The sequence below is a fragment of the Candida orthopsilosis genome (assembly GCF_000315875.1).
Source record: "Candida orthopsilosis Co 90-125, chromosome 7 draft sequence".
NCBI classification, from domain to species: domain Eukaryota; kingdom Fungi; phylum Ascomycota; class Pichiomycetes; order Serinales; family Debaryomycetaceae; genus Lodderomyces; species Lodderomyces orthopsilosis.
Window position 1 is genome coordinate 789,557 of NC_018301.1, and position 24,618 is coordinate 814,174.

At 38.6% G+C, this 24,618-nt stretch overlaps 13 protein-coding genes across 13 annotated transcripts; 7 read left to right on the forward strand and 6 right to left on the reverse strand. All coding sequences in view use genetic code 12, as the record gives it.

Moving 5' to 3' along the window:
• Positions 1-195: 195 nt before the first annotated feature.
• Positions 196-1,119, reverse strand: CORT_0G03830 (aldose reductase; the record flags this gene model as incomplete). The annotated part of the gene is made up of 1 exon (XM_003871136.1): positions 196-1,119. One exon carries the CDS (start codon positions 1,117-1,119, stop codon positions 196-198), a length of 924 nt encoding a protein of 307 aa, XP_003871185.1.
• Positions 1,120-1,714: 595 nt separating this feature from the next.
• On the forward strand, positions 1,715-3,559 carry CORT_0G03840 (Cpy1 carboxypeptidase Y; the record flags this gene model as incomplete). The annotated part of the gene is made up of 1 exon (XM_003871137.1): positions 1,715-3,559. The coding sequence occupies one exon, from the start codon at positions 1,715-1,717 to the stop codon at positions 3,557-3,559; it is 1,845 nt and encodes a 614-aa protein (XP_003871186.1).
• Positions 3,560-4,544: 985 nt separating this feature from the next.
• Positions 4,545-6,314, forward strand: CORT_0G03850 (hypothetical protein; the record flags this gene model as incomplete). The annotated part of the gene is made up of 1 exon (XM_003871138.1): positions 4,545-6,314. One exon carries the CDS (start codon positions 4,545-4,547, stop codon positions 6,312-6,314), a length of 1,770 nt encoding a protein of 589 aa, XP_003871187.1.
• Positions 6,315-6,485: 171 nt separating this feature from the next.
• On the forward strand, positions 6,486-9,644 carry CORT_0G03860 (hypothetical protein; the record flags this gene model as incomplete). Its single annotated transcript, XM_003871139.1, has 1 exon — positions 6,486-9,644. One exon carries the CDS (start codon positions 6,486-6,488, stop codon positions 9,642-9,644), a length of 3,159 nt encoding a protein of 1,052 aa, XP_003871188.1.
• Positions 9,645-9,737: 93 nt separating this feature from the next.
• Positions 9,738-11,732, forward strand: CORT_0G03870 (Gyp7 protein; the record flags this gene model as incomplete). The annotated part of the gene is made up of 1 exon (XM_003871140.1): positions 9,738-11,732. The coding sequence occupies one exon, from the start codon at positions 9,738-9,740 to the stop codon at positions 11,730-11,732; it is 1,995 nt and encodes a 664-aa protein (XP_003871189.1).
• A 466-nt stretch (positions 11,733-12,198) lies between these two features.
• On the forward strand, positions 12,199-13,335 carry CORT_0G03880 (hypothetical protein; the record flags this gene model as incomplete). Its single annotated transcript, XM_003871141.1, has 1 exon — positions 12,199-13,335. One exon carries the CDS (start codon positions 12,199-12,201, stop codon positions 13,333-13,335), a length of 1,137 nt encoding a protein of 378 aa, XP_003871190.1.
• Positions 13,336-14,377: 1,042 nt separating this feature from the next.
• CORT_0G03890 (Pnc1 nicotinamidase) lies at positions 14,378-15,046 on the forward strand (the record flags this gene model as incomplete). The annotated part of the gene is made up of 1 exon (XM_003871142.1): positions 14,378-15,046. The coding sequence occupies one exon, from the start codon at positions 14,378-14,380 to the stop codon at positions 15,044-15,046; it is 669 nt and encodes a 222-aa protein (XP_003871191.1).
• Positions 15,047-15,104: 58 nt separating this feature from the next.
• CORT_0G03900 (Isy1 pre-mRNA-splicing factor) lies at positions 15,105-15,728 on the reverse strand (the record flags this gene model as incomplete). Its single annotated transcript, XM_003871143.1, has 1 exon — positions 15,105-15,728. The coding sequence occupies one exon, from the start codon at positions 15,726-15,728 to the stop codon at positions 15,105-15,107; it is 624 nt and encodes a 207-aa protein (XP_003871192.1).
• Positions 15,729-15,798: 70 nt separating this feature from the next.
• CORT_0G03910 (Enp2 h) lies at positions 15,799-17,829 on the reverse strand (the record flags this gene model as incomplete). The annotated part of the gene is made up of 1 exon (XM_003871144.1): positions 15,799-17,829. One exon carries the CDS (start codon positions 17,827-17,829, stop codon positions 15,799-15,801), a length of 2,031 nt encoding a protein of 676 aa, XP_003871193.1.
• Positions 17,830-17,915: 86 nt separating this feature from the next.
• On the reverse strand, positions 17,916-18,890 carry CORT_0G03920 (hypothetical protein; the record flags this gene model as incomplete). The annotated part of the gene is made up of 1 exon (XM_003871145.1): positions 17,916-18,890. One exon carries the CDS (start codon positions 18,888-18,890, stop codon positions 17,916-17,918), a length of 975 nt encoding a protein of 324 aa, XP_003871194.1.
• Positions 18,891-19,454: 564 nt separating this feature from the next.
• CORT_0G03930 (hypothetical protein) lies at positions 19,455-20,300 on the reverse strand (the record flags this gene model as incomplete). Its single annotated transcript, XM_003871146.1, has 1 exon — positions 19,455-20,300. The coding sequence occupies one exon, from the start codon at positions 20,298-20,300 to the stop codon at positions 19,455-19,457; it is 846 nt and encodes a 281-aa protein (XP_003871195.1).
• An 865-nt stretch (positions 20,301-21,165) lies between these two features.
• Positions 21,166-21,768, forward strand: CORT_0G03940 (hypothetical protein; the record flags this gene model as incomplete). Its single annotated transcript, XM_003871147.1, has 1 exon — positions 21,166-21,768. The coding sequence occupies one exon, from the start codon at positions 21,166-21,168 to the stop codon at positions 21,766-21,768; it is 603 nt and encodes a 200-aa protein (XP_003871196.1).
• A 389-nt stretch (positions 21,769-22,157) lies between these two features.
• Positions 22,158-23,558, reverse strand: CORT_0G03950 (Arg4 argininosuccinate lyase; the record flags this gene model as incomplete). Its single annotated transcript, XM_003871148.1, has 1 exon — positions 22,158-23,558. The coding sequence occupies one exon, from the start codon at positions 23,556-23,558 to the stop codon at positions 22,158-22,160; it is 1,401 nt and encodes a 466-aa protein (XP_003871197.1).
• Between the last annotated feature and the right edge of the window lie 1,060 nt (positions 23,559-24,618).

Genomic DNA, 24,618 nt, shown 5'->3' on the forward strand with positions numbered 1-24,618 from the left:
GGTAGGACAACACCTTTTCCAATAGCTTTATGGGGATTTCGATTAGAAAGGACGCTTTCAAACTATCCAATCGACGAATCGTGGTAATAGAGGTAGAGCACTGATGATTTCCAGCTTCGCTTCGTTCCCATCAGGAACGATTGGCAGCAAAATAAACTATCAAAGTGTATAAATAAAATCGCATTGTATATATCTCTACAAATCCTTGAATGCTTCGTGAAAGAATGCTCTATACGGATTGGCTTCACCAATCTTGTTGATCTCTTCCACTTCCTCCTTAGTCAATTCAAAGTCAAACAAATCTAAAGACTCTTTCAATCTATTTTCCTTCGAAGATGTAGTGACTGGCAAAATTCCTCTTTGTAAAGTGTATCTCAACAATATCTGAGCCTCAGTCTTGTTGTACTTTTCAGACAAAGTCTTTAAAGTCCCAGCAAGAGCATTTGATTCAACTCTTGCTAAGGGTGCCAATGGTGAAAACGCCTCAACTAAGATACCATGATCTTGACTGAATTGAACTATGTTTTTTGATTGATTTTGTAAGAATGGATGAAATTCAATTTGATTGGCAACAGGATAGTACTCAGGACTAGGAGAAGCTGCAAATAGTCTTTCTAAGTGAGAAATAGCTGCATTTGAAATCCCGATTTCTCTAACTTTGCCCTCTTTCTTTGCTTCAACTAGAGCTTCCCACACCTGTTCCAAAGTGTAACCATGGGTTTGTTCAGTCGTAAAAAAGGGAGAGTGGATCAAAAACAAGTCAATGTAGTCAACACCGAGTTGGTTCAAAGCTTTGTCAATCGACTCTTTTGGTGACTTGCTGTAAGCTTTGATGGAACCCCAACCTGGACTATACTTGGTAGTGATCCAAAGGTCTTCTCTTGGAACATCAGTTCTCTTGAGCGCTTCCCCTACTTCCTTTTGGGTATTGTAAGCTTCGGCGGTGTCAATGTGTCTGAATCCCAATTTTAACGCTAAAAGAATGTTGTCTACTAACTCTGGGCTGATCTCATTGATTGTTTGTTGTTGTTTCCATTTTGTGCCAGTACCAAGTGCAATTGAAACCTCTTTTCCAGACTTGGTATGAAACCTTTTTGATAGTAAGTTTGATTGAGTCATTATCAATTGGGGATACCAAAGGAAGAAAAGTGTGGAAATAGGCTTGGATTGTTCAACATTTGTAATCTAAAAATTGAATCAATTAGTCAAACCACAGTTTTTCCAATAATTCCTGCACATAAAAAGCAGAATTATGCGGAAATATTGATATCAGTAAATGGTCTTCGTATGGCCCCTGATTGAACGTCTGTACAAGGAGTTGTCTTGAAACGGGTCAAGGAGCTGTTATATGTCTATCCAGTGACCATTAATCCTACTTTTGATGTAGTGGTAAGGGATAATGTTCTATGTTTATTGTGCGATATAAACTCGGAGTTAAAACGTCTATAACAATATATATATCAACGGCACCACTTAGTTTAAGAACAACCCCAGCAGCGTGTTCTATAGCATTCCTGAGGTAGCAAGTTCGAGGATGTGATCCATGTAAGCACTAGTTTCCTTTCTTTTCGTTGAAAGGAGTAATTGTCGCATGATACCCAATTAGGACATTTAATGTCCCAATCGGTGTTAGTTTGTTCCATTTGGGGATACAGTATTACACAAAAGTTATACAGCCAGCAACGAAACGGCATCAAAAACTTTAATAGTTAAAATGTCCTATTCAAATGTCGTTTTCCATAATAGATGTCGTAGATATCCTTCTTCGGTAATCGGAGCAAAATTAAACTGTCTCGTACAAAATGTCGTCCGCCTGTCTTATCGTTGCCACCGACTTCACACACTCTCACCCCATACATACAAAAAAGGACAACTCTCCTTTAAATTACTCTCTTCTTCTTCTTCTTCTTCCCAAGACAACTCCATCATGAAGTTTTCAACAACTACAGCTATATCTGCTTTGGCATTACTATCAGTTAACGTCGTGGATGCTTTAACGATCCAAAACCCATTCAATGGACAACAACCTTTGAATTTGGATTTCAATTATGATAAATATGCCTCGCAATTATCTCACTTGTTGTTTGATGAACAGAAGCAAAATGAATTCTTCTCCAAAGTTTCATCCCTTTTTAATGAACCTTTGGAATCGTTGACTCATGAGACAAAGAAATTATGGTCAGATATGATTTTGAATTCAAAGCAATTTGGTGATTTGAGATTTACTATTCCTGGAAAAACAGGTAAAATCATTAAGCAGCATTTTGACTTCCATGTTAAGGATCAAAAAGTACCAAACCACCAATTGAGAGTCAAATCTACCCCAGAAGATTTGGGAGTCGATTCGGTTAAACAGTACTCCGGTTATTTAGATGTTGATGACGAAGACAAGCATTTTTTCTTCTGGGCATTTGAAAGCAGAAATGACCCAAAAAATGACCCAGTTATTTTATGGTTGAATGGTGGGCCAGGCTGCTCATCAACTACTGGTTTGTTTTTTGAATTAGGTCCTTCATCAATCAACAAAGATATTCAACCTGTTCATAATCCATATGCTTGGAATAACAACGCTACTGTTATATTCTTAGACCAACCTGTCAATGTTGGTTATTCATACTCATCATCGTCTGTCTCGAACACTGTTGCTGCTGGTAAGGATGTTTATGCCTTTTTGGAATTGTTCTTTAAGCAATTCCCACAATTTGCCAAGTTGGATTTCCACATTGCTGGTGAATCTTATGCTGGTCACTACATTCCTGTGTTTGCTAGTGAGATATTGAGCCACCCAGAACGTTCTTTCAATTTGACATCCGTCTTGATTGGTAATGGATTAACTGATCCATTGACTCAATACGAATACTACGAGCCAATGGCTTGTGGTGAAGGCGGTGAACCAAGTGTATTGGAACCAGAAGAATGTCAATCAATGACCGATGCCATTCCAAGATGCCAATCCTTAATTCAACAATGCTATGAATCGGAATCAGTATGGAGTTGTGTTCCCGCAACTGTTTACTGTAACAATGCGCAATTAGGACCTTATCAAAAGACTGGAAGAAATGTTTATGATATCAGAACCATGTGTGAAGGATCAAACTTGTGCTACGAAGGTTTGGAGTACATTGATACATATATGAACAAACCAGAAGTCATGAAAGCGTTGGGTGCTGAAGTATCCAGTTATGAATCATGTAACTTTGATGTCAATAGAAACTTTGTCTTTGCTGGTGATTGGATGAAACCTTACTTTAAGAATGTGATCGACATTTTGCAACAAGATTTACCAGTTTTGATTTACGCGGGAGATAAAGATTTCATTTGCAACTGGTTAGGTAATCAAGCATGGGCTGATAAACTAGAATGGAGTGGCTCAAAAGGTTTCTCCAAAGCTCCAGTTAGAAAATGGAAGGTCGATGGTAAACATGCAGGTGACGTTAAAAACTATGAACACTTTACTTTCTTGAGAGTCTTTGGTGGTGGCCATATGGTTCCATATGACCAACCAGAAAATGCTCTCGATATGGTTAACAGATGGGTTTCTGGAGATTATAAATTTTGAGTAACTAGAGACAATAAAATATATCGAGTAGAGATGTTGTAGGTACGTGGAGCGCTTAGCTAATAATAGATGTTTGAACAGTAGGGCTTTGTCACTACATATTGATCTCTAAAGTTAAACCGGATCTTTCTATTATGCAATTGAGACGAGCCAAAACTAAAGTCGATTGTATGTTCAAACTCAGCAAAATTACTGAGTACTTTAAGAAGCGTCCTAAGAATATTCTGCTAGAGTTGAATTATGGTTTTTTCGGTGCTACTCTTTAATTTTACCTCAAGATTGATGCAAAACTTTTACAAATATCTTTAAATCTTTTTTTCTCATCTAAACAAGTAGGAGGATAAATTACAAATACCGAAGTAGACACGACGGAGACAGTTTGAGCTGTTAGTACCGGTGCGGCAATCAGTGTATTGTCTTTCTATATCTCAATGTCTATCTTTTGTTAAAAATCGCAAATGGTAACCAATTTAATTCAGGCGAAAGTAACGCTAGTTTGCTAAACGATGACGGGGAGAGGGAATATATCAGAAACCGTTCATCGGGTACCGTCAAATCCCATTGTGTTTGAAGGTAGTAGGGAACTTGTAATGCTCTTTTGTGTTTGTAATTGCGTTTGCGCGTAGAATTTTTGTTTACAAAAAAGTTTTCAACAAAACTTCCTGATTTGGTATCAATGTAAACACAACAACAGCAATGGAATAACATCAAGCATTGACGTTGAGAAAGGCGCTTAAAATTAAGGAAAATGATGGGAGATGAGTGACAAAGTGACAGGAAAGTTAATCATCGTATTGATTGTTTGTGTTTTGGTCCAGACTTTGAGCTTTTGGAGAGCAATCTACAACACCACAAGCACAAACCTAATCCTGATTTCTTAATATATCTACCACACTTTCCATCATTTGTGGTTTTCAAATCGTATGTTTAGATAATAGACCACAGTGCTCATTTTAATACTTTGATACCCACAACATTACCTTCGATGATTATACGGCACATTCACTTTGCATCAATACTACTATCGTTTGCGTTAGCAATAGTACTGGGAGTTTTAACAATCCTTCAAAACCGTCACAATGTATACCATCTACTATATTCAGTATCAGGCTTCGTTCTAGCGGCGTACTACGTGGTTCCTGTTGTTTATACGCACATAATTACCATCTCATTTCAGTTCATGATATCATTGTTCAACATAATATCTGGTATATTGTTGATTGTTCATTTCCATGATACTGCTGTTACAATTTTATTCACTGTCAATATTATCTTCATTTCTTTACCATTAACTATGTTACTATTTGTGGTTTATATAGAGAGCAACACAATTGATAGTGGAGTTACAGATACAGTTTCCAAAAAGGCTTCTGATGCTACATTATTTGATCACGATTATGCATTGGATAAAAATTGGATTGAAAAGTACGGAACAGGTGCTCAAAATTCTCATGTATTACCTTACTCGATTTCGACAAATACGATACCACAAGCTCAATTACAACAAAACCGCACTAAAACCCACGATACATCATCCCTCATAAATGTTGACGATCACTTTGATATGCTCAGCCTACAGAAAAGAGAAGCCATGCGTGATGTTAATACGATGAATAAGCAGAAAATACGAATGCAAAGATGGAGACTGATCAACGATGAGAAGCAGTTTATGTCGCATATAAATGAGTCGTTACTTCCACCGGTGTTGAGAAACAACAAACGGGTTTCGGAAGACAATGAGGGAGACATGCAGGGATTGGAGCAGATTAGTGGATTTAAACTGAAAAAATTGCGTTCAACTATCACATTGGATGAATGGGACCTTGAAGAATACAATAAAACAAGAAAAATTTCAGGCTATACAATTGTTCCCGGTGTCCACCACATCGTGAGTGATTCGAACTTGTACAAAAAGACCCTTGACGTAAATGAAGAACAGTTATTACCACCAAAGGAGAGCCCGGTGGACAATATCGACCATTTGAGTGACATTAGTACCAATAAGCCATCGTTAGATAGAGATTTTAGCTACCCATCAAATCAGAGTGAGTGTGCACCATCCCTCCATACTTTTAGAAAAGAAAGTTCCAATTCTCAAAATACACAATTGAGTGACAATGCCAGTAAGGATCAAATCCAGGCTCAAGAAATTTCGTCATATCCTTTACCGGAACCCACAACACCACCACCATCGAATGAACTGTTGGTAAACTCCAAAAACAATTCACCACTCAAGAAGTTTCTAACTGACAGCCCGAAAAAGATCTTCCGCTCAAATACAGCGGTCTTCCATCAACGCCATAACCATTCAAGCTCGATTGCATCGAATTCATACTCTCTAATGTCAGGTGTTTCCTCTAGATCAAGATCGTCATCGCCAAAAAAATTGAAATCGTATTTAAAGATTCATAAACATAGTTTGAGTGTGCCGAATTTTGCAATAAACAAGTCATCATCACATCATTCAAACTCGCAAATTCCATCTCCTCAACATTCAGAGTACTTTTCTGTTAATTCAACCAAGCTTATTGAGCCAATAGACTTATGGGAGATACAGACGACTAATTTTACTTTTGATGATGCAGAGGAGCACTCATCATGTGAATCCAGAATTGAAGGTGATGCAGATGGAGCAAATGATGGGTCAAGAGTCAGCTCATTACCAAGTCAAGCTATTGGGGAATACGATCGGGAAAAATGGAGAACAATTAAATTGTGTAAAGATGGGGAGACGGTAGATAAATCATGTGTATAACAATATAATGTAATGTCAATGAGACGACCCTAATCAATGGCGACTGTAGTCTAAGACATAGAAACATATGTGTTTCTCTAGCAGTTCTCTCAATTTATCTTCGATGAGATTTGAATTTTTTTTTTTTTATATTGTACCAATGCAGTACACAACCCAACACATCAAACAACCATGGATGATTTGTTTGATGTATTTGATGAGGCCCCAGGAGCTGTACCTCCAAAGATAGAGGAGATTGAAGAATCTGAAAATATCAACGAGGCAAATGGAAACGACAAGAAAAGATCGCACAAGGAAGAGGAGGACACGAAAAAGTCAACACCAACAAAGAAGGCCAAACAGCAGCAAGAAGTCAAGCCGGTAGTATTTGACTCTGTGGAAATAGAAGCATCGAGAGAAGTTGATGCTAGTGGCGGATTACAACAAACCATCGAAGACCCTAATTCCAAGTTAAAATTGAGACATCAAGTCAGGCACCAAGTAGCAGTTCCGCCATCATATCCGTATGTACCTATAAGTGAGCACAAGCGTGAAAAGGAAGCTAGAACATATCCATTCACATTAGATCCGTTTCAAGATACCGCAATTTCGTGCATTGACCGTAACGAAAGTGTTTTGGTGTCTGCTCATACATCTGCAGGTAAAACTGTTGTTGCCGAGTATGCTATTGCCCAGTCGTTAAGAGATAAGCAAAGAGTCATTTACACATCTCCAATTAAAGCATTGTCAAATCAAAAGTATCGTGAATTGCAAGCCGAGTTTCAAGACGTGGGATTAATGACTGGTGATGTTACGATAAACCCTGACGCTGGTTGTTTGGTCATGACGACTGAAATTTTACGAAGCATGCTTTATAGAGGTTCAGAAGTGATGAGAGAAGTTGCTTGGGTTATTTTTGATGAGGTGCACTATATGAGAGACAAATCAAGAGGTGTCGTTTGGGAAGAAACAATCATTTTGCTACCTGACAAGGTCCACTATGTGTTTTTGTCAGCAACCATTCCTAACGCAATGGAGTTTGCTGAATGGATTGTCAAGATTCACAACCAGCCATGCCACGTTGTGTATACTGATTTCAGACCTACTCCATTGCAACATTATTTATTCCCTGCCGGAGGAGATGGTATTCACTTGGTTGTTGATGAAAAGGGAACATTTAGAGAAGAAAATTTCCAAAAAGCAATGACCACAATTGGTGACAACACCGGTGATGATCCTGCCTCTGCTGAAAAGGGAAAAGGACGAAAAGGACAGAGTTTCAAAGGTGGAAATAAGGATAGCAAGACAGATATCTACAAGATCGTCAAGATGATTTACATGAAAAAATACAACCCAGTGATTGTCTTTTCCTTCTCCAAAAGAGATTGTGAGAAATTGGCATTGCAAATGTCAAAATTGGATTTCAACACTGATGAAGAGAGAACAGCATTGACGGAAATCTACAACAATGCTATTGGTCTTTTGCCCGAAAGTGATAAGGAGCTTCCACAAATCAAAAACATATTACCTTTATTGAAACGAGGAATAGGTATTCACCATTCTGGTCTTTTACCAATATTAAAGGAGATCATTGAAATCTTATTCCAGGAAGGGTTTTTGAAAGTGCTTTTTGCTACTGAGACCTTCTCTATTGGTCTCAATATGCCTGCGAAAACAGTTGTTTTTACATCTGTCCGTAAATGGGATGGTGTAGGTTTCAGATGGGTTTCAGGAGGTGAATATATTCAAATGTCTGGACGTGCCGGTAGAAGAGGATTGGATGATAGGGGTATAGTCATCATGATGATTGATGAAAAAATGGAACCACAAGTTGCAAAAGGGATGGTCAAGGGTCAAGCTGATAGGCTAGATTCAGCATTCCACTTGGGATATAATATGATTTTGAACTTGATGAGAGTCGAGGGAATATCTCCAGAGTTCATGTTGGAGAGTTCGTTTTACCAATTTCAAAATGCTGCTAGCGTACCGGCTTTGGAGCAGAAGATGCAATCTCTACAAAAAGAAATTGAAGGTGTACATATTGACGACGAAGCAACTGTGAAAGAGTACTATGATTTGCTGCAACAACTCAATAAGTACACAGCAGATGTAAGAAAAGTTGTCACACACCCGGGTCATATATTGCCGTTCCTACAGGATGGAAGAGTGATTAAGATCAAAGTGGGGGATTATGACTACGGTTGGGGGATGGTTACATCGTTTGTGAAGAGAAAAACAAGCCGTTATCAGGCACAAGAATTCACTGCTCATGAATCTTACATCGTGAACGTGTTTGTGTATACAATGTTTGTTGATTCACCAATCAACTTGATCAAACCATTCAATCCATTGTTGCCAGAAGGTATCAGGCCAGCAAGACCTGGAGAAAAATCGAGAGCAGAATACATACCAATTACTTTAGATTCGATTGAGAAGATTAGCAGTGTTAGGTTGCGGGTGCCAGATGACTACAAGAGTGCACAAGCGAAGAGGACATTGGTAAAGACTATGAAGGAATTACCAAAAAGATTCAAGGATGGAATTCCGAAGATGGACCCTGTTGAGAGTATGAAGATTGATGACGATGACTTCCGTACCTTGTTGCGCAAAATTGATGTTATCGAGTCCAAGTTGTATAGCAATCCGTTACATGACACAGCCAGATTGCAAGATTTGTATGCCAAATACTCGCACAAGGCTGATATTGAAAAGAAGATCAAAGAATTGAAGGAAAAGATCTTGGAAGCGGAAGCAGTCATACAATTAGACGATTTGAGACATAGAAAGAGGGTTTTACGTCGACTTGGATTTATCACCCAGAATGACATAATCGAACTTAAGGGAAGAGTTGCTTGTGAAATCAGTTCGGGTGATGAATTATTATTAACAGAATTAATCTTCAATGGTAATTTTAATGATTTGTCCAGTGAACAGTCAGCTGCATTGTTGTCGTGTTTCGTATTCCAAGAGCGTGCTAAAGAAGTACCCCGTTTGAAACCGGAGTTGGCCGAACCTTTGAAATTGATGCAAGAAATGGCTGCTAAAGTTGCCAAGGTATCAAAAGAGTGCAAAATTGACATAACAGAACAGGACTATGTCGAATCTTTTAGACCAGAGTTGATGGAGGTTGTCTTTGCTTGGTGCAAGGGAGCTTCATTCACTCAAATTTGTAAAATGACTGATGTTTACGAAGGTTCATTGATTAGAATGTTTAGAAGACTAGAGGAGTTAATAAGGCAGTTGGTGGTTGCTGCAAAAGCTATAGGAAATGTTGAACTACAGGAAAAGATGGAGAAATCATTGGAGTTGGTTCACAGGGATATAGTTTCAGCAGGATCTTTATATTTGTAGGTGTATTATATAGTGGCGCAAAGCTACCATCTGGAATACAAAATCAAAGGACACATCACAAAAGTACTCCTTTTGCTCTTCAATCAAACAAGCATGACTAAGAGAATCTTACACCAAGGAGAAGTTGAGCTCCTTTTTGTCAAATCAAAGGCATATCTTCACCCGACACCATCAAAGAAGGACAACATTGCTGGATTCTTGTCCCTCTCGCGACCACCAAACTCTACTAGTTTGGATACCATTTTGGCATTTACCCCTGAATCACAATTGAGTAAAGAAGAGCTTAAAATCTACAATGAAGTTGATGTGGAGGATATTGACCTTAATCTAAGCTCCTTTAAGAAGCACGGCAAGGCAAGGGGTGACAGAATTGTATCACAACCGAGTGCTAGCATACTCAGTTCATATGCATACACAACCACGCTTTCATACATTTACAGCATACAGTTCAGAAATCCTAGCCATGGATACTATTATGGAAGTATAGTTATCAACACTCAAGATGGGGAGAAATTGCCAATCGTCTTCTTCCACGACGATGAATCACCATCAACAATTAAGAATCAAAAGCTTCAAAATAAACAATTTGACCCATTTACAGATGGAGAGTTGTACTGGGGTGCGCTTGATTTCTTGAGTGTGTTGAAAAGCTTGGTGAATATTGAAAAGTCAACCATTGAACCAAGTGTGTACCTAGTTAACCCACAATCAGAAGATTTACGGAATTTTGCCCCTTTCAAGAAGAAACAAGTGAAAGAGGAGCCACCAAGCGCATTTCAACTTCCTGATGTGAACAAAATGTTCAACACTGCCAAGTGGAGAGTATTGGAAACTGTCGCTACATTTACAGCAAAGACCAAGAACCAAGTGATTGATTTGATAGAAGAGAATGCGCCACCACAAGTAAAACAATTGATGGTGCAACCCCAAGTGGCAAAACTTGGTGATGAATTTGACTCAGCAAGAATGTATCTTGCGAAATGGGCACAACAAGTGAAGGAGGATGCAGAGTCGCCAAAATATGTTACCGATGACGAGATCTATGAAAGAATCAGTCGTGAGTTAAACTCGAACAAGTTGTTAACACAAGAGGAAATAAGTCGCACGTCTAGAATGAAACCAGTTAGTGTTCAAGAGTGGGAAGGTTTCTTTGACCACACCGGAAGATTGAGCGTGACTGTTAAGGAGATTAAGGATAGAATATTTCACGGTGGGCTTGAAGAAGAGGTGAGAAAAGAGGCATGGTTGTTTTTGTTGAAGGTATACCCCTGGGACTCATCTAGTGAGGAGCGAGAGGTTTTGAAAAAGTCTTATGCATCAAGATATGACGAGTTGAAGCTCAAGTGGGTTGACGATGTTGAAAGAAGAAACACTGAATATTTCAAAGATCAAAAGTTTAAAATCGAAAAAGATGTGAACCGTACCGATCGTGAGTTAGAGATTTTCAAAAATGTTGACGGCGAAGTTGAAGAGCCCGATGATGAGTATGACGTGGCAAATATAACGAATCCTCATTTGTGCAAATTGCGTGAGATTTTGTTGACATACAATGAGTACAATACAGAACTTGGTTATGTGCAAGGAATGAATGATGTACTTTCTCCATTATACGTGGTGTTGCAAGACGAGGCATTGTCGTTTTGGGCATTCGTTAATTTGATGGATAGGATGAATGGAAATTTCGACCCTGAATTGAGTGGTATCAAGCTGCAGCTCACCAAGCTCATGAAAATGACTCAGCTTACTTTACCCAATTTGTACAAACATCTCATTGAATGTCAGAGTGAAGGACTTTACTTTTTTTTCCGACACATTTTACTCCAATTTAAGAGGGAGTTACGTTGGGAGCAAGTTTTACAATTGTGGGAGGTCATCTGGACAGACTACTACACCAGCGACTTTCAATTGTTTTTTGCATTGGCGGTCTTGTCTGATAATGAAAGAATTATCATTGAGAATATACTGCAACCTGAAGAGGTTTTAAAATACTTTAATGACTTGCTGGGTCATTTGGATGTGAACAAGTTATTGGTACGAGCTGAGATTCTATACAAGTTGTACGATCGTATGACGTATATAGTTGATTGAACGTGTTTTAATGTGGCGATGGCGAACTGCTCTCTTCAACCTCTCGACTTTATTGATTAGCTAATGTGGATTGAGAATATCACATCCTGCATATAATCAAATCGAGCCATAATCTTTATGTAATATGAATAACTTCGAAAAGTGTGAGTTGGGAAATAATTTGCATCGGCCTTAATCTGGAAAAAGCTAAAATATGGTCCTTCATGATCGTTTTATCTCATTACTTGGCTTTGTTTTGCAGATCCTATATACTTTGAGCCCACGTGGTTAGCCTAAATTGTCAAACATGCAGACTCCTAGGACAGTCCCGGACGTATCGGCTCACCAACATGGTATAGGAAATATTTTAATTGAATATATTCACAAAGCCTAACTCACTCGGAGATTTAGTCATGTACCAGCTTAGTCAATTGTTAGGCAATATCTGGCCAAATCTCTCCACGAAAAAGCACTTTTCGCAGCCAGCATGTCAAGTTATGTGCAGGAAAATCCGATGAGGTTACGAAAAGCCGACTCCTCGAAACTACGTCGAAGGATTCAATATATTCACAGTTTACAGAAGTTAAACAGCATCATGGATGAATCGACTCCACTAGTTTACCATAGCGATGATGAGTATGACTCTTACCACACAGTCAAGATCAATAGGAGAACTAAAGTGATTCTATATACGGTTGTCGGCCTTCTCGGTTTTATTACACTTTGGGTGTTTACAATGGTCCTCCCAAGTTATTATATCCCACAAGCGGTATCACTAAAGCCAATAAACCATATTTCACAATTGAATGTGAGCTTTGAAACGGGGCAGGGACGAAAACAAGTTAAGAGAATTATTATGATTGGCGATATCCATGGCCATTACGACGAATTTAGGCAACTATTGAGGAAAGTTGAATACAACAAAAAGGACGACGAATTATTAGTCTTGGGTGATTTTGTTACCAAAGGTCCTGACTCGTTCAAGGTGTTGGATTATTTGATTGACCACAAGATTGAGTGCATTTTGGGAAATCACGAATATTACGTTCTACAATATTACGCAAACTTTCATGCTCTTGATCAGCCTAGCTTTCATTTGAGCGAAACACAACCCTCCAGTCACATTTGGATCGATGGAGCATTTAATGACGATCCAGAATATCTTTTTTCCAAGAAATTGCAACCTCACCATGTGAAGTACATCAACCATTGCTCAGTGATCAAGGAACTTGGTATGGTGCCAGTGGGAGATGGTGTGGCTCCTGGAGTTGCAGTTCATGCTGGTCTTCGACCCGATTTGAAGTTGAGCCGACAGGATCCTATTGATAATTTAGAGATGCGCTCTCTTATAGGTCCTTTCTACAACGAAACAACTTCAGACCCTAATGCTCCATTTGCCAAAAGTTGGTCAAAGATTTATAACTCTAAACATGGTAAAGCACCAGCTGAATATGTGGTATATTACGGCCATGATGCTGGTAGAGGGCTCAAGTTGAAAGAATACACAAAGGGATTGGATTCTGGATGTGACAAAGGAGGAAAATTGACTGCTGTTGTGATTTCATCGAATAAGAAGAAGGCAAAGATAAGATTAGAGGAGGTGACTGTTCAAGTTGATTGCTGAGCTGTAATATAGACGTCTATAGAGTTTTGAAACATCAAAATTATTTAGTCCTGGTTCTCTGTTGACTTAGGTATGTTATGTTGATAGACTTTTGGTCACTTAATCTAGTGAACAGGGCATTATATTGATGCTACAATATAAGGAACCCTCATTCTCAGAATGGGGAAAGCTCAAAGACATTGCACCTATATTACATTGGGCTCACGATCATGGTAGATTTCAGAGAGAAGCACAACTACACATGGTTCGTTAAAAAGGGTTGTTTTAATCAATTGTTGAAATAAGAATATATGTAAATCATTTGAGTGGTCAAAAAAGTTCAAAATTTTTGCAACCAAACGTTAATTACCCAACACGATTACTAATTATATTACAACTTGAAACTGCAGTACAATTTCCAACTGCAATACCCAAAGAAGTAATGTACAAGCTTCAGATTTTCAGGCCTTAACAAGCTACAGGCTACGGCTGCAGCGGGTGATTTGAATTGTATCTGAATCTTTACAAATAAGCATTAATTAAAAACCCCTTTTATAACATGCTTTCTATCTGTTTCTTTCATTCTGTGCCAATATGTTACTAATTGGATTCTTTTGCATATGGAGGATTATCATATTTCCAGGATTGCATATTCTCGATGTGGTCTTGTTGATTTTCATGATGGTTTTACTCACGTTTGATACACTCGGGTTTATGAATTGTTGACCACCTGCCATTCGGTCATGTTCTATGTTTGAGACTAAAGTTAGGAAGTTGGATACAGAAGGAAGAAGATTTGAGGAGAAGTTGTTCGGTGGTTGAGATTAGTACCAGACAAGCAGTAAGTAGATATTATGAAAAATTGAGGTGCATTATAATGCTGCGTGGTGTTTCAATTGTCGTTCATACTATAATTTCAGCAATACATGAAATTACAGGTATCTAGAACAACTTTACAGTTTTGATTAAATGTTGATATAAATAGTTGCTTCCATCTTTGTTGTTGCATCAAGTTACAAACTCAGAAACAATTTCTCCCTTGAACGAGAATGTATCAATCAAAATGATCAAAAGGGCCTTAGTAGTTGTTGACTTGCAAGGGGACTTTCTACCACCCAACGGCTCCCTAGCAATAGCAAATGGAAGCTCAATTGTCAAACCAATCATTGAGCTCATCACTGAGCCACATTTAAATCAATGGTCTTTGGTTATTGCGACTCAAGATTGGCATCCATCGGATCACACGTCATTTGCTTCGCAACATGGTGTACAGCCATTTACTGAGTTGGAGTTTAAGCATCCGGAAACTGGGCAGGTCAAGAAACAAATTGTGTGGCCAGATCATTGCGTACAGGGGAGTGCTGGTGCGGAGTTGGAGCTGAACTTTGCAAAAGCATTTGATGATATTAAGGGAGTACCTACAACAAATGTTAAAAAGGGGTACTTACAAGATCGTGAATATTATTCGTGTTTTCAAGACACGTGGGGGTTACATCGTACAGAAATGAAGCAGACCCTACTTGACCATGCCATTGAAGAAGTTGTTTTTGTTGGACTTGCTTTTGATTATTGTGTATTGAACTCAGCCACTGATTCTGCAAAACTGTTCAAGACTTATGTGGTGAGGAGCTTGAGTAAGAGTGTTACGCAAGAGAATGATGCTAAAACGGAGGAGATTTACCGAAGCGCAGGGGTAATTGTCTTGGAGGACATACTGGATATTAAGAGCTGATAATGATTGAACAATATAAAACTTTTCTTTAGCTCCTATCAAAACATGCTTTCTTAAGTTATATATTCTTCGCCGCTAACCATTCTGTAATCTGCTCTTGATTAGGTAGCTCACTGAGTGATACCTTTGGAGTCCTCTCACTCTCTTTTCTTTTTAGTAGCTGTTCGCTTTGCTTCGATTCATAATCAAGAAGATGCTTACTGTCCTTTAGTTTTCCGTAATAATGATCATCCAATCTCTTTTCAAGATCCTTAGTTGATTCACCTCCATTCTGCTTTTCAATCTGTCCTTTCTTCTCCTCAATCATTTTCTTTACATCGGGTAGCCCTTTTGCTCGACCAAAGTATCTCCATCCAGCAACATTGACTCCTGAATTTATCATATCTTTGACGTTATGGATGTAGTCATTTCCCCCTAAATTCTTTATATGATACTCCCAACTTCTTTTTTCTTTAAACAACTGATTCAATGCATCGTTCAACTCTCGAAGACGTACATCACTCGTTTGTGAGTCGTTAATTTGGGTTAATTTGGATGAGATCTCTCCAAGGACTATGTTTCGCCATATTTCTGCTTGTGGGATCGATTGCACTTTCTGAACATATCTAGGACGATTTTGCGGATTGGTATCTAGAGCCCCCGATTCTTTACTCTTGTATTGCTGAAAATTGTTTAGAGACATTCTGTTGAAGATGACGAGCTCATTTCATCAACAATTTTTTTGTGTAATACTATATTTATATTAAGCTACGCTACATACCTCTAAATTGGTTTCTGGAAGCAATTCTACGACCTTCAAACCTTTGCTTCGTTCTGCCTTTATCAATACCGTTTTCATCATCTTTCTTGGGCTTATACTTCTTTTCCTTGCCTCTGGGGACGAATGTGAGTTCAGCTTCTCCCTTGGAGTGTCTTTGAAGTCTTGAATCGTCCCTTGGTTTGCTTACTCTGTGCAAATTCTTTACCTGAGAAGCAAATGTTTCTTTGGATTTGGTAGATTCCTTTGGTGCTTCCTTGGCGAGAATCTTCATTTCATTCTTAAACCTCTTTTCCTCTTCCTTCTTCTTTCTCAACTTGGCCAACTCTTTATCGAGTTTTGCCTTCTTTGCTTTCTTTACTTCCTCATCTTCACTTTCCTCACTTTCAGACTCTTCACTCTCTTTATCACTTTCAGCTTCTTCGTTATCATTATATCTCTCTTCATCAGATTCTTCTGCTGCAGTCAACCCTCTTGATCTCGTGATATCCTTTTCCGGTGCTTTCACTGGGTTCAATTGTTTATACTCATGTGATTCCTCATCAACTTGGAAATCAGGGTTCTCAAACATTTCCTTAAATCTATCATCATTGATAACGCTTTCTGCCGCGTCTCCTCCAACTTTTTCTTGCAACCTACTTGCCAAATCTTTGTTGACTTTAATCTTTGTGTTTGTAATGGCACCAGTGGACCTAATTCTTGACTCTCTTTCTTTTTCAATCTTCTTTCTGATATCACGTTCTCTTTGATCACGTAATGAGTTGGGGTTGGCAATAAGGTTGACTTTTTCGTACAACTCTGTATCAATAAAGAAACCGTGCATGTATGATCGTAAAACCTTTGATCCAATCAAGTGGCCCAAATTTAGCTTACGTACGTCGTCCTTGGTGATGAATCTGTAGTTGGAGTAAATAGTATCTGAAGGTTTCTCTTCCAACTCTTCAGTTACATTATCCAAGAATGAACACCAAGAAGGCGCAGGGCCCAAATTAGGAATATAATACGTATGCATTGGCATACCTTCATTTGCCATGAAGAACATACCCGAGTTAGGAACATGGCATACATCATTTATATCAACTGTTGGTTCCATGGAAGCAAATGGTTTCCCAGTATTTCTATCCCAAATCTTTGCAATACGTTTGTCGCTTGTCAACACCGCGTCAGGTTTCAAAGTATTTTCCAACCATACAATATTTTTGATGTCAAATCCATAACCTTGATCTTTGACGATAGATGGCTGGTTTGTGCGTAGATCATAAAGCAAAGTCTTACCACTGGATGTCCCACATGCAAAATTCAATCCATCATGACGAAAGCTGACAGATGAAACTTGTATACCGGATTCGTTCAATTGCTCATCAACCCACAACTTTCCTGCTCGCGATTTCGATCTAGGATCCCAAAATTCAACCGTACCATCTTCTAGTCCCGCTGATATTAGACCGTGTACTCTATTTATAGCCACCATGTTGACACCTCTATCCGTTTCCAATTGCAACGGGTTCAAAAACCTACCTTGTTCCAAATTTAATCTGTACAATTCATTTCCCAGAGCTCCCACAAGTAAGTCACAGTTTACTTCATTATAGCATAAACTTCTACCAAACTTCGGTATTCTTGTCTTGTAGTATATACCTCCCTTGGTTTGAAATTCTATACTCCTATCAACTTGCAAGTGAACTGACTTCGTCCAATCTTGGCTTAAGATGGCAAAGTCAACATTTTCACAATCTGTATGACGTTCGAACTTGAGAGATAAGTTGGCAAAATCGTACACATGGATTTGGGGCTTGTAGGTGCCTGTGGCCATACAATACTGGCCATCGGGTGAAACTTTTATCTTGTTTGAGGCCTCACTGAACTCGAAATCCTGAATTAATTCAATACGGTTTGAATAGTCCAAATCTTGTTTCAAAGCCTTCTTCCGCTTCTTGGCTATCCAGTCGGGTAATGAACGAGAAACATTGGATCCGGATACTTGATATATGGAAACATTTCCCGCAGACGTAGATTTAAGCACCATGGTTGTTGGCGTGCCCTAAACTGTAAATTTCCGAGATGAGCATTCAAAAAATAAAATTCCAATACAAAATCATCATCGCATTTATTTTACACACTGTACAAATACTTAAACTTAGAAGACTCTATAGTACAATCAGCGACAGAATCAACAACTATTTCAAACCATGCATGGTCTGGCTTAAACGTGTCCACAAAAAATTGTAACCCACTCAGAACAAGATCATCTTTCAAAACTTTTCCATTCTGATGCAACAAGCTTTCAAAAAGTTCAACAAAGTTATTTATATACCTGAGATCACTGTAACAAATGTCATTGGCATAGTTGATTAAACACACCCAGAGTCTTGAAGTATTGACCGCGTTGTATTGCAAATTAAGAGCTGTGTTGAGGATTGCACTTGTCTGTTGTTCAATACAAGACTTTTTGGCTTGGCTGTAGTTCTTACAGCAGATACGAGTGGAAAGAATACTTGCAAGCAATAATTCATAGAACGAGAGGATCAACTTCGTTTGTGTTGGACCACTTCCAATATTGAGATTTTGACACTCCCTTGCCACATACTGATCTATGAGCTCTAATACTTTCAATTGTAGCCTGTACAAATTTTCTGGTTTTTGACTTTCGTCCAACAAGTCTAATGGGGTGGTGACGAACTCTTCTGGTTTGGACAACGGGGGTAATTCAAACACCTTAAATCGTGAGCTTATAGGGTTTGGTAAGGAATCAATGTAGTAAGAACTCACATTACGACTAAGCAAATAATTCAAGTAAAGTAGGACTGTAATTAGTGATGTGTTTGTTTTGAGTTCGTTGTAGCTTGAATAGATTTCATAATCTGAAGACGAATTTATTACCTCAAATGTGTTAGACAACTTTGTTATTGATCGACTATTAAGGAGAGCAGTCCCTTGATCCAACACTTGCAATATGAATTGCAATGATTCCGTTAAAGTGGGCCTGTGATATCTTGGTGTGCCTAGTTGTCCTAAATCTTCTGATGCTTTCTCTCGCAATATGTCTACCCAACTTTTACTTTCTATGGTTTCACTCTCTGTATTCATGATGATGGTTATGCTTTGAATCTTTAGTGTAAAATGTCAAGTGTAACGGTCGGTTGTCTCTACTCGTTCGAGGTCGTTCTTATGTGTTCGTTTTCCGTAGGGTTCAGGGATAGCTGAAATGTTACTGGTCTGGAGTTATCTATTGACTATTGTTGCATTGTTTCGAGCCACATGAGACTCGGGAGAAGATAAAGTTGGTGGTTAATGACATACGTGTCAGTGGTGGATCAGTTTTGCAACAAAATTCGGAGTGATTTGACACAACAAAAATCAAATGTCGCAAGTGAAGACTACATGTCGGGAAAGATGAAAATATGGCATTGATACCATAGTCCACAAACCCCTAGCCATCCATTCCGAGCACAGTATAGTGAAATCCTCATCTACTCTACTGGAAGGGAAACAAGAGTGTTATTGCTTTTATTTACCATTAAATTCGAAAAGTCCTAGATAGTACAGTATTTAATGCGGGATCCTCATCACTCAACGCTAAGCTAATAAACCAGTCATTGTTAGGTCCTCCTATAGTTTCACCGAGAGGACAAGAACATCCCCAAAGATTCGCTAATTGGTGTTTATAGTCCCTTCAATGCAAGTGATGGCGTTTCCACCTACCAAAATCTTTTCATCGGATATAGTCAACTTAAGAGCACCCTCACGACTAACAATTTTCCCCTGAGAAGACTTCAATACCTTGTCCTGGCCCATATATGATCTGATAAATGCTGCAACAGCGCCATTTCCACTACCACAAACTGGGTCTTCATCTACACCGCAGGCTGGCACAAACGAACGAACTTCAATGTGATCATCTGACCACTCTCCGTAAATGGTTACCCCTGTAGCCTCTAGTTGCTTGTTATGCTTTGCCAATTGAGGTAATGATGGTTGTGCAGACAATACTGCTTCAGCAGTAGCGATATGTGCCACAATCCAACGGGGACCTACATCAACAAGAGCAGGTCTTAAGTTTCTATCAATCGCACATCCTAAAGTGCTCTCAAGTAAATCAATTTGAGTATCGTCGAGCGGTTTAATCGTGGGATTTGGTAACTCAAAAGAGATAGACCCGTCTGGCACAATAGTTAAATTGACTAATCCTGCTCCACATTCTTGAACAACTACCCCGCTTTTAGTAGAGATCAATCCTGCTTCAAGCAAAGCATGAGCCGTACCAATGGTTGGATGGCCTGCAAATGGCAATTCACTCTGCGGTGTGAATATGCGTACGCGATAATCAGCCTTGTTGGTTGTAGCTGGAAGCACAAATGTTGTCTCAGAAAGGTTTGTCCAATTTGCTATCGTTTGCATCTGTTCAGTACTTAAGCCATTTGCATTCATAATAACAGCTACCGGATTGCCTTTGAACGGCTTTGAAGTGAAAACATCCACTTGTTTGAATGCTGGCATTATTTACGGAGATGGTTGATTGGTGATGAAGATGAGTAATTTGGTGAAAAAAAATAAAAATTCTATACATTATCTGGGCCTTACACAACGTGATCGCGATTTTGATTGTGATTTGTCATGGTTGTTCTTCGAATCCTTCGGTTATGCTTTTTACCTGAACTTACAGCTAAGGACGTACTTTAAAGAGACAGATTCCCGGTTGGTATGAAACTGCTTATAAATAAAGCATTCAATTATTATTCAATTATTATTGTTTTCAAAATACATCACAGTTATTATAACCATCTTTCAGAGTTATGCAGAATCAATTGGGTCTTCAATAAGGATCATGAACGGAGTCAAATACGGTGGGATTAAAAGGCTGAAAAATTAGATCTCGAGTTGGTGGATACTACGTGACGATGCCTTAAATGTGGAAGCTTCGGTCCTGCTTGGTAGTGGATCTTTGATATTCGGATATTGCGGGCAATCCAAAAGTAGGTATATGTTACTGTCATATATCCGTCAGTGGCCAACTAGACTTCCATTCTGCATATGCAAGGAGGTGCATCATCATGCAAACTTTGAAAAAAATTGTCATGTCAATGCTGTGGTCTAGAACTTAAAACGGCTGAGGCGTCCAAACGAAAGTGAGGAAACTACAGGATTCTTAGAAAAGAAACACATTTACTGACATGTACTTTTAGGCGCTTTTGATCGAGCTCTACTCTAACAATGAATCGGAAAAATGTTGGAAAAGAAACGAGGGTCTCAACTTTTCAACTGCAAGTAATGCTAATTTGCACTACAAAAATGATAACTTAAGAGAAGTATAAAGATATCTTCTTTTTCTTCTTGATTCAGCTCCATCGACATCTCAGTAAACATGGACAAAAAGATACAATCAGAAGTCACACGAATAATCAAAGGTCAAAACCAAACTAACTCAAGTCCGAATTATCAATATGGCAACAATCATCGAAGGTCAGATTCAATAGATTTTGGTAGACGTGGAAGTGCAACATCAATGCTTTCATTGCAACATTCTATTCCGAGTAACACAAACACGCCACCTACATCGCCCCAAAACCAATATAGACAAAACTTTGCAAAGCAAAGAAAATCATTAGAGCAGCTACAATCTTCCCTAGACTTGGTTCCTGAATCTCAAACAATAGATCTAGACAAGATAACCCGAGAGTACAACAAACAACAAAGGATCCACAACGAAGCAGAGATCAACTGGTGCAACTTCTTAAAAGAAATGCCCTTTGAAACTCAATGGAGGGCTAGTGAATCAACTGTCAATCTTCCAGAAACGTCGGAGATGTTATTAAACAAGTTCAATTCTGAATATAACATACTGGACACCAGTGAAACAACAAATGTGAAGGGAACAGCACTAAGACGAGCATTGGGTCGTTTTAGAAATTCGAGTAGGGTATTATCCAATAGAGTAGGGTCTAATAGAGAGGAACGCAGTCGTTGAGTTGGTATATTCAATTTTTTTTGAAAGTATATAGTATAATTTATCACATATATGTATCAAGGCGGTTGTTTTCTCTGTAACCTCGAATGCTCATGCTAGATTTACTTTTTACCACCACGCATATCGACTAAAACAATAAAAGTGGTATTGTGATACGATGGAACAATCGGTTAGAGAAAACAAAGAAGTTCTAGACTGTTCTTTTCGTAAAACATTTTGAAGCCGTAAGTTGAGACAAATGTTCAAGACGAGGTTGGAAAAAACACTCGGTGTAAGATTAATATATCCTGGCATTTCATAATCTATAAATTTTTTCACAAAGAAATCAGCGTATAATTGCGAACCGCACTTACCGAGTGGAATCACAACAACCGAGCATAGCATCTACATTAGTTCAACTGAGATCTCAAGTTCTTCAACTGAGCTAAAACAGCGGATTTTGCAGTACCTCCAATAGCATCCCTTCTCTCAACGCTTACTTCAAAATCAAAGGTATCCATAACATCTTTTTCGAATCTGTCATCTATCTCTTTCAATTGCTCAAAGGACAACTTGTCTATCCCAGACAAGTTTTCGTCCTCGGCCTTTCTAACACACTCTCCAGAAATATGGTGTGTTTCCCTAAATGGAACTCCTTTTCTCACCAAATAATCAGCTAAATCGGTTGCTAACATGTCCATAGTCAAAGCTCCTTCCATGTTTGACTTGTTAATCTTCAACGTACTGATGACACCGGTAGCTATCAAGATGGAGTGTTCAACTGTAGTCAACGCATCAAACAATGGCTCCTTATCCTCTTGCATATCTTTGTTGTATGTGGAAGGAATCGATTTTATTGACATCAAAAACCCAGACAACTCACCAAATATTCTTCCACTTTTACCACGCAACAACTCCAACGAATCTGGGTTTTTCTTCTGTGGCATCAATGAAGACCCGGTAGAATAAGCATCGGCTAATTTTATGAACCCAAATTCAGCACTCGAGTAAATAATCAAATCCTCAGCAAAACGTGAAATGTGGTTCATGAATAATGTTCCCCAAAATAATGTTTCAACAACGAAATCACGATCACTAACTGCTGTCAAAGAGTTTCCAATTACACCGTCAAACCCTAACCCTTTGGCTAAAAAGGAACGATCAATGCCGTATGGATGCCCAGCTAATGCACCAGAGCCCAATGGCGATTGATTAACACGTTCGATAATTTGCTGTAATCTCTTGTAGTCTTCAGTGAAATAAGTAGCGTATGAGCTCAACCAATGTGCCCATCTAATAGGTTGCGCTCTTTGCAAGTGGGTGTACCCGGGCATCAAAACTTCTATTTCATTCTCGGATCTGGTCAAGATAGTTTCGACAAACAGCTTCAATTTCAAACTCAAATCTTTCAATGACTCACGGACAAAAATTCTCATATCAGTTGCAACTTGGTCATTTCTGGACCTTCCGGTGTGCACTTTACCAGCAATGTGTTTGCCGATTATCTCACCCAATCTTCTCTCGTTCGCCGTGTGAATATCTTCATCTCCTGGTTTTTCAACAAACTTATTCTCTTTCCACTCTTTACGGATTACTTCTAACCCTTCGTGAATCTTTGCTAACTCGTCTTCTGTAATCAATCCTAATTTGTTCAATCCTTGGGTGTACACTTTAGTTCCTGTGAGATCAGCATCGTACATAATTTTGTCATAAGGCAAACTTGCATTATACAAATCCATCAATGGATCAGTTGCCCCAGTAAATCTACCACCCCAAAGTTTGCTCTCGCTTGGTTGTGCTTGCTCAGACATTGTCCTGTTGGTTTAAAGGTAATAACTTTGGTAAGTAAGTATTGGTCAAAAAATTTTTCATCGCGGCTAATTAATTTTTGCAATTACCCAATTTAGATATGAGTCAGTTTGAAATATATGCACGACTGCCAAAGAGAATGTGGTTGGTGTGCCACTGAGAGTAATACACAGATTGATACCTTGTATTCATAAATTAATTCAGGATCAAAAAAGGGTGTCTGTTGTTCTTTACTGGATTTCGTCGTCTCTTGGAGAAAACATTCAATCCTATACCTTTTATTTTGAAAAAACTAAACTGAGATTTGCTATAAATTGAAGCAAAAAGTTATCAAAGTTTATCCAGGTGAGTCTTGGATTCACAAGGTTACCATAATACATTCATCTTATCAATCATAGCATAGCCCCTAGGGTGGCTATTGATAAAAGTGCCCCTCAATCTCCGTAAATCTTTCTATTGTTCCGAATTTAATTAAATTTATCTCTCCACGTGACAAAACTTTCTCGGCACACACTATTTGTCCAAACAAGTGACAAAACACCTCTATAAAACACAGAAATTATACTGGCAAACAAATCTGGATTAATAGACGAACGAGTACGCGGTTTAAAGGATTACGTCATTTCTATGGCTATTTTCAATCAATAATTTTCTTGTCCATTCAAACCACTGTTCTTCCGAGAATTGTGGGAAAAACCTTAATCCGAGAAGAAGTCACATTATTTAGAGATTAGATACGAACAAAGTCTATTCAAAGCCAAAATAGCTTAATTTTCAAGATAATCTATCTATTCATTTGCATCTCACCATATTCTAATCAATAAAAGAGCAAGAGCTGAATACAACTGTGTCATGGAGGTTGGAAATTATCCCGTACGGCAATTTCCATCCACTCCAGGCCAAGCACATGTCAAACTTTTCTTGGTTGTAATGTAATATTTCTTGGTAAGCAATTTTCAACTTTTATTTTTTTTTCCCCATCTATTTGGTTGCAATAGTATTATGTCGCGCATATGGTTTTCACGCTTTGTTTTTTTGCAACTTTGCATTGTTGTCGAGGTC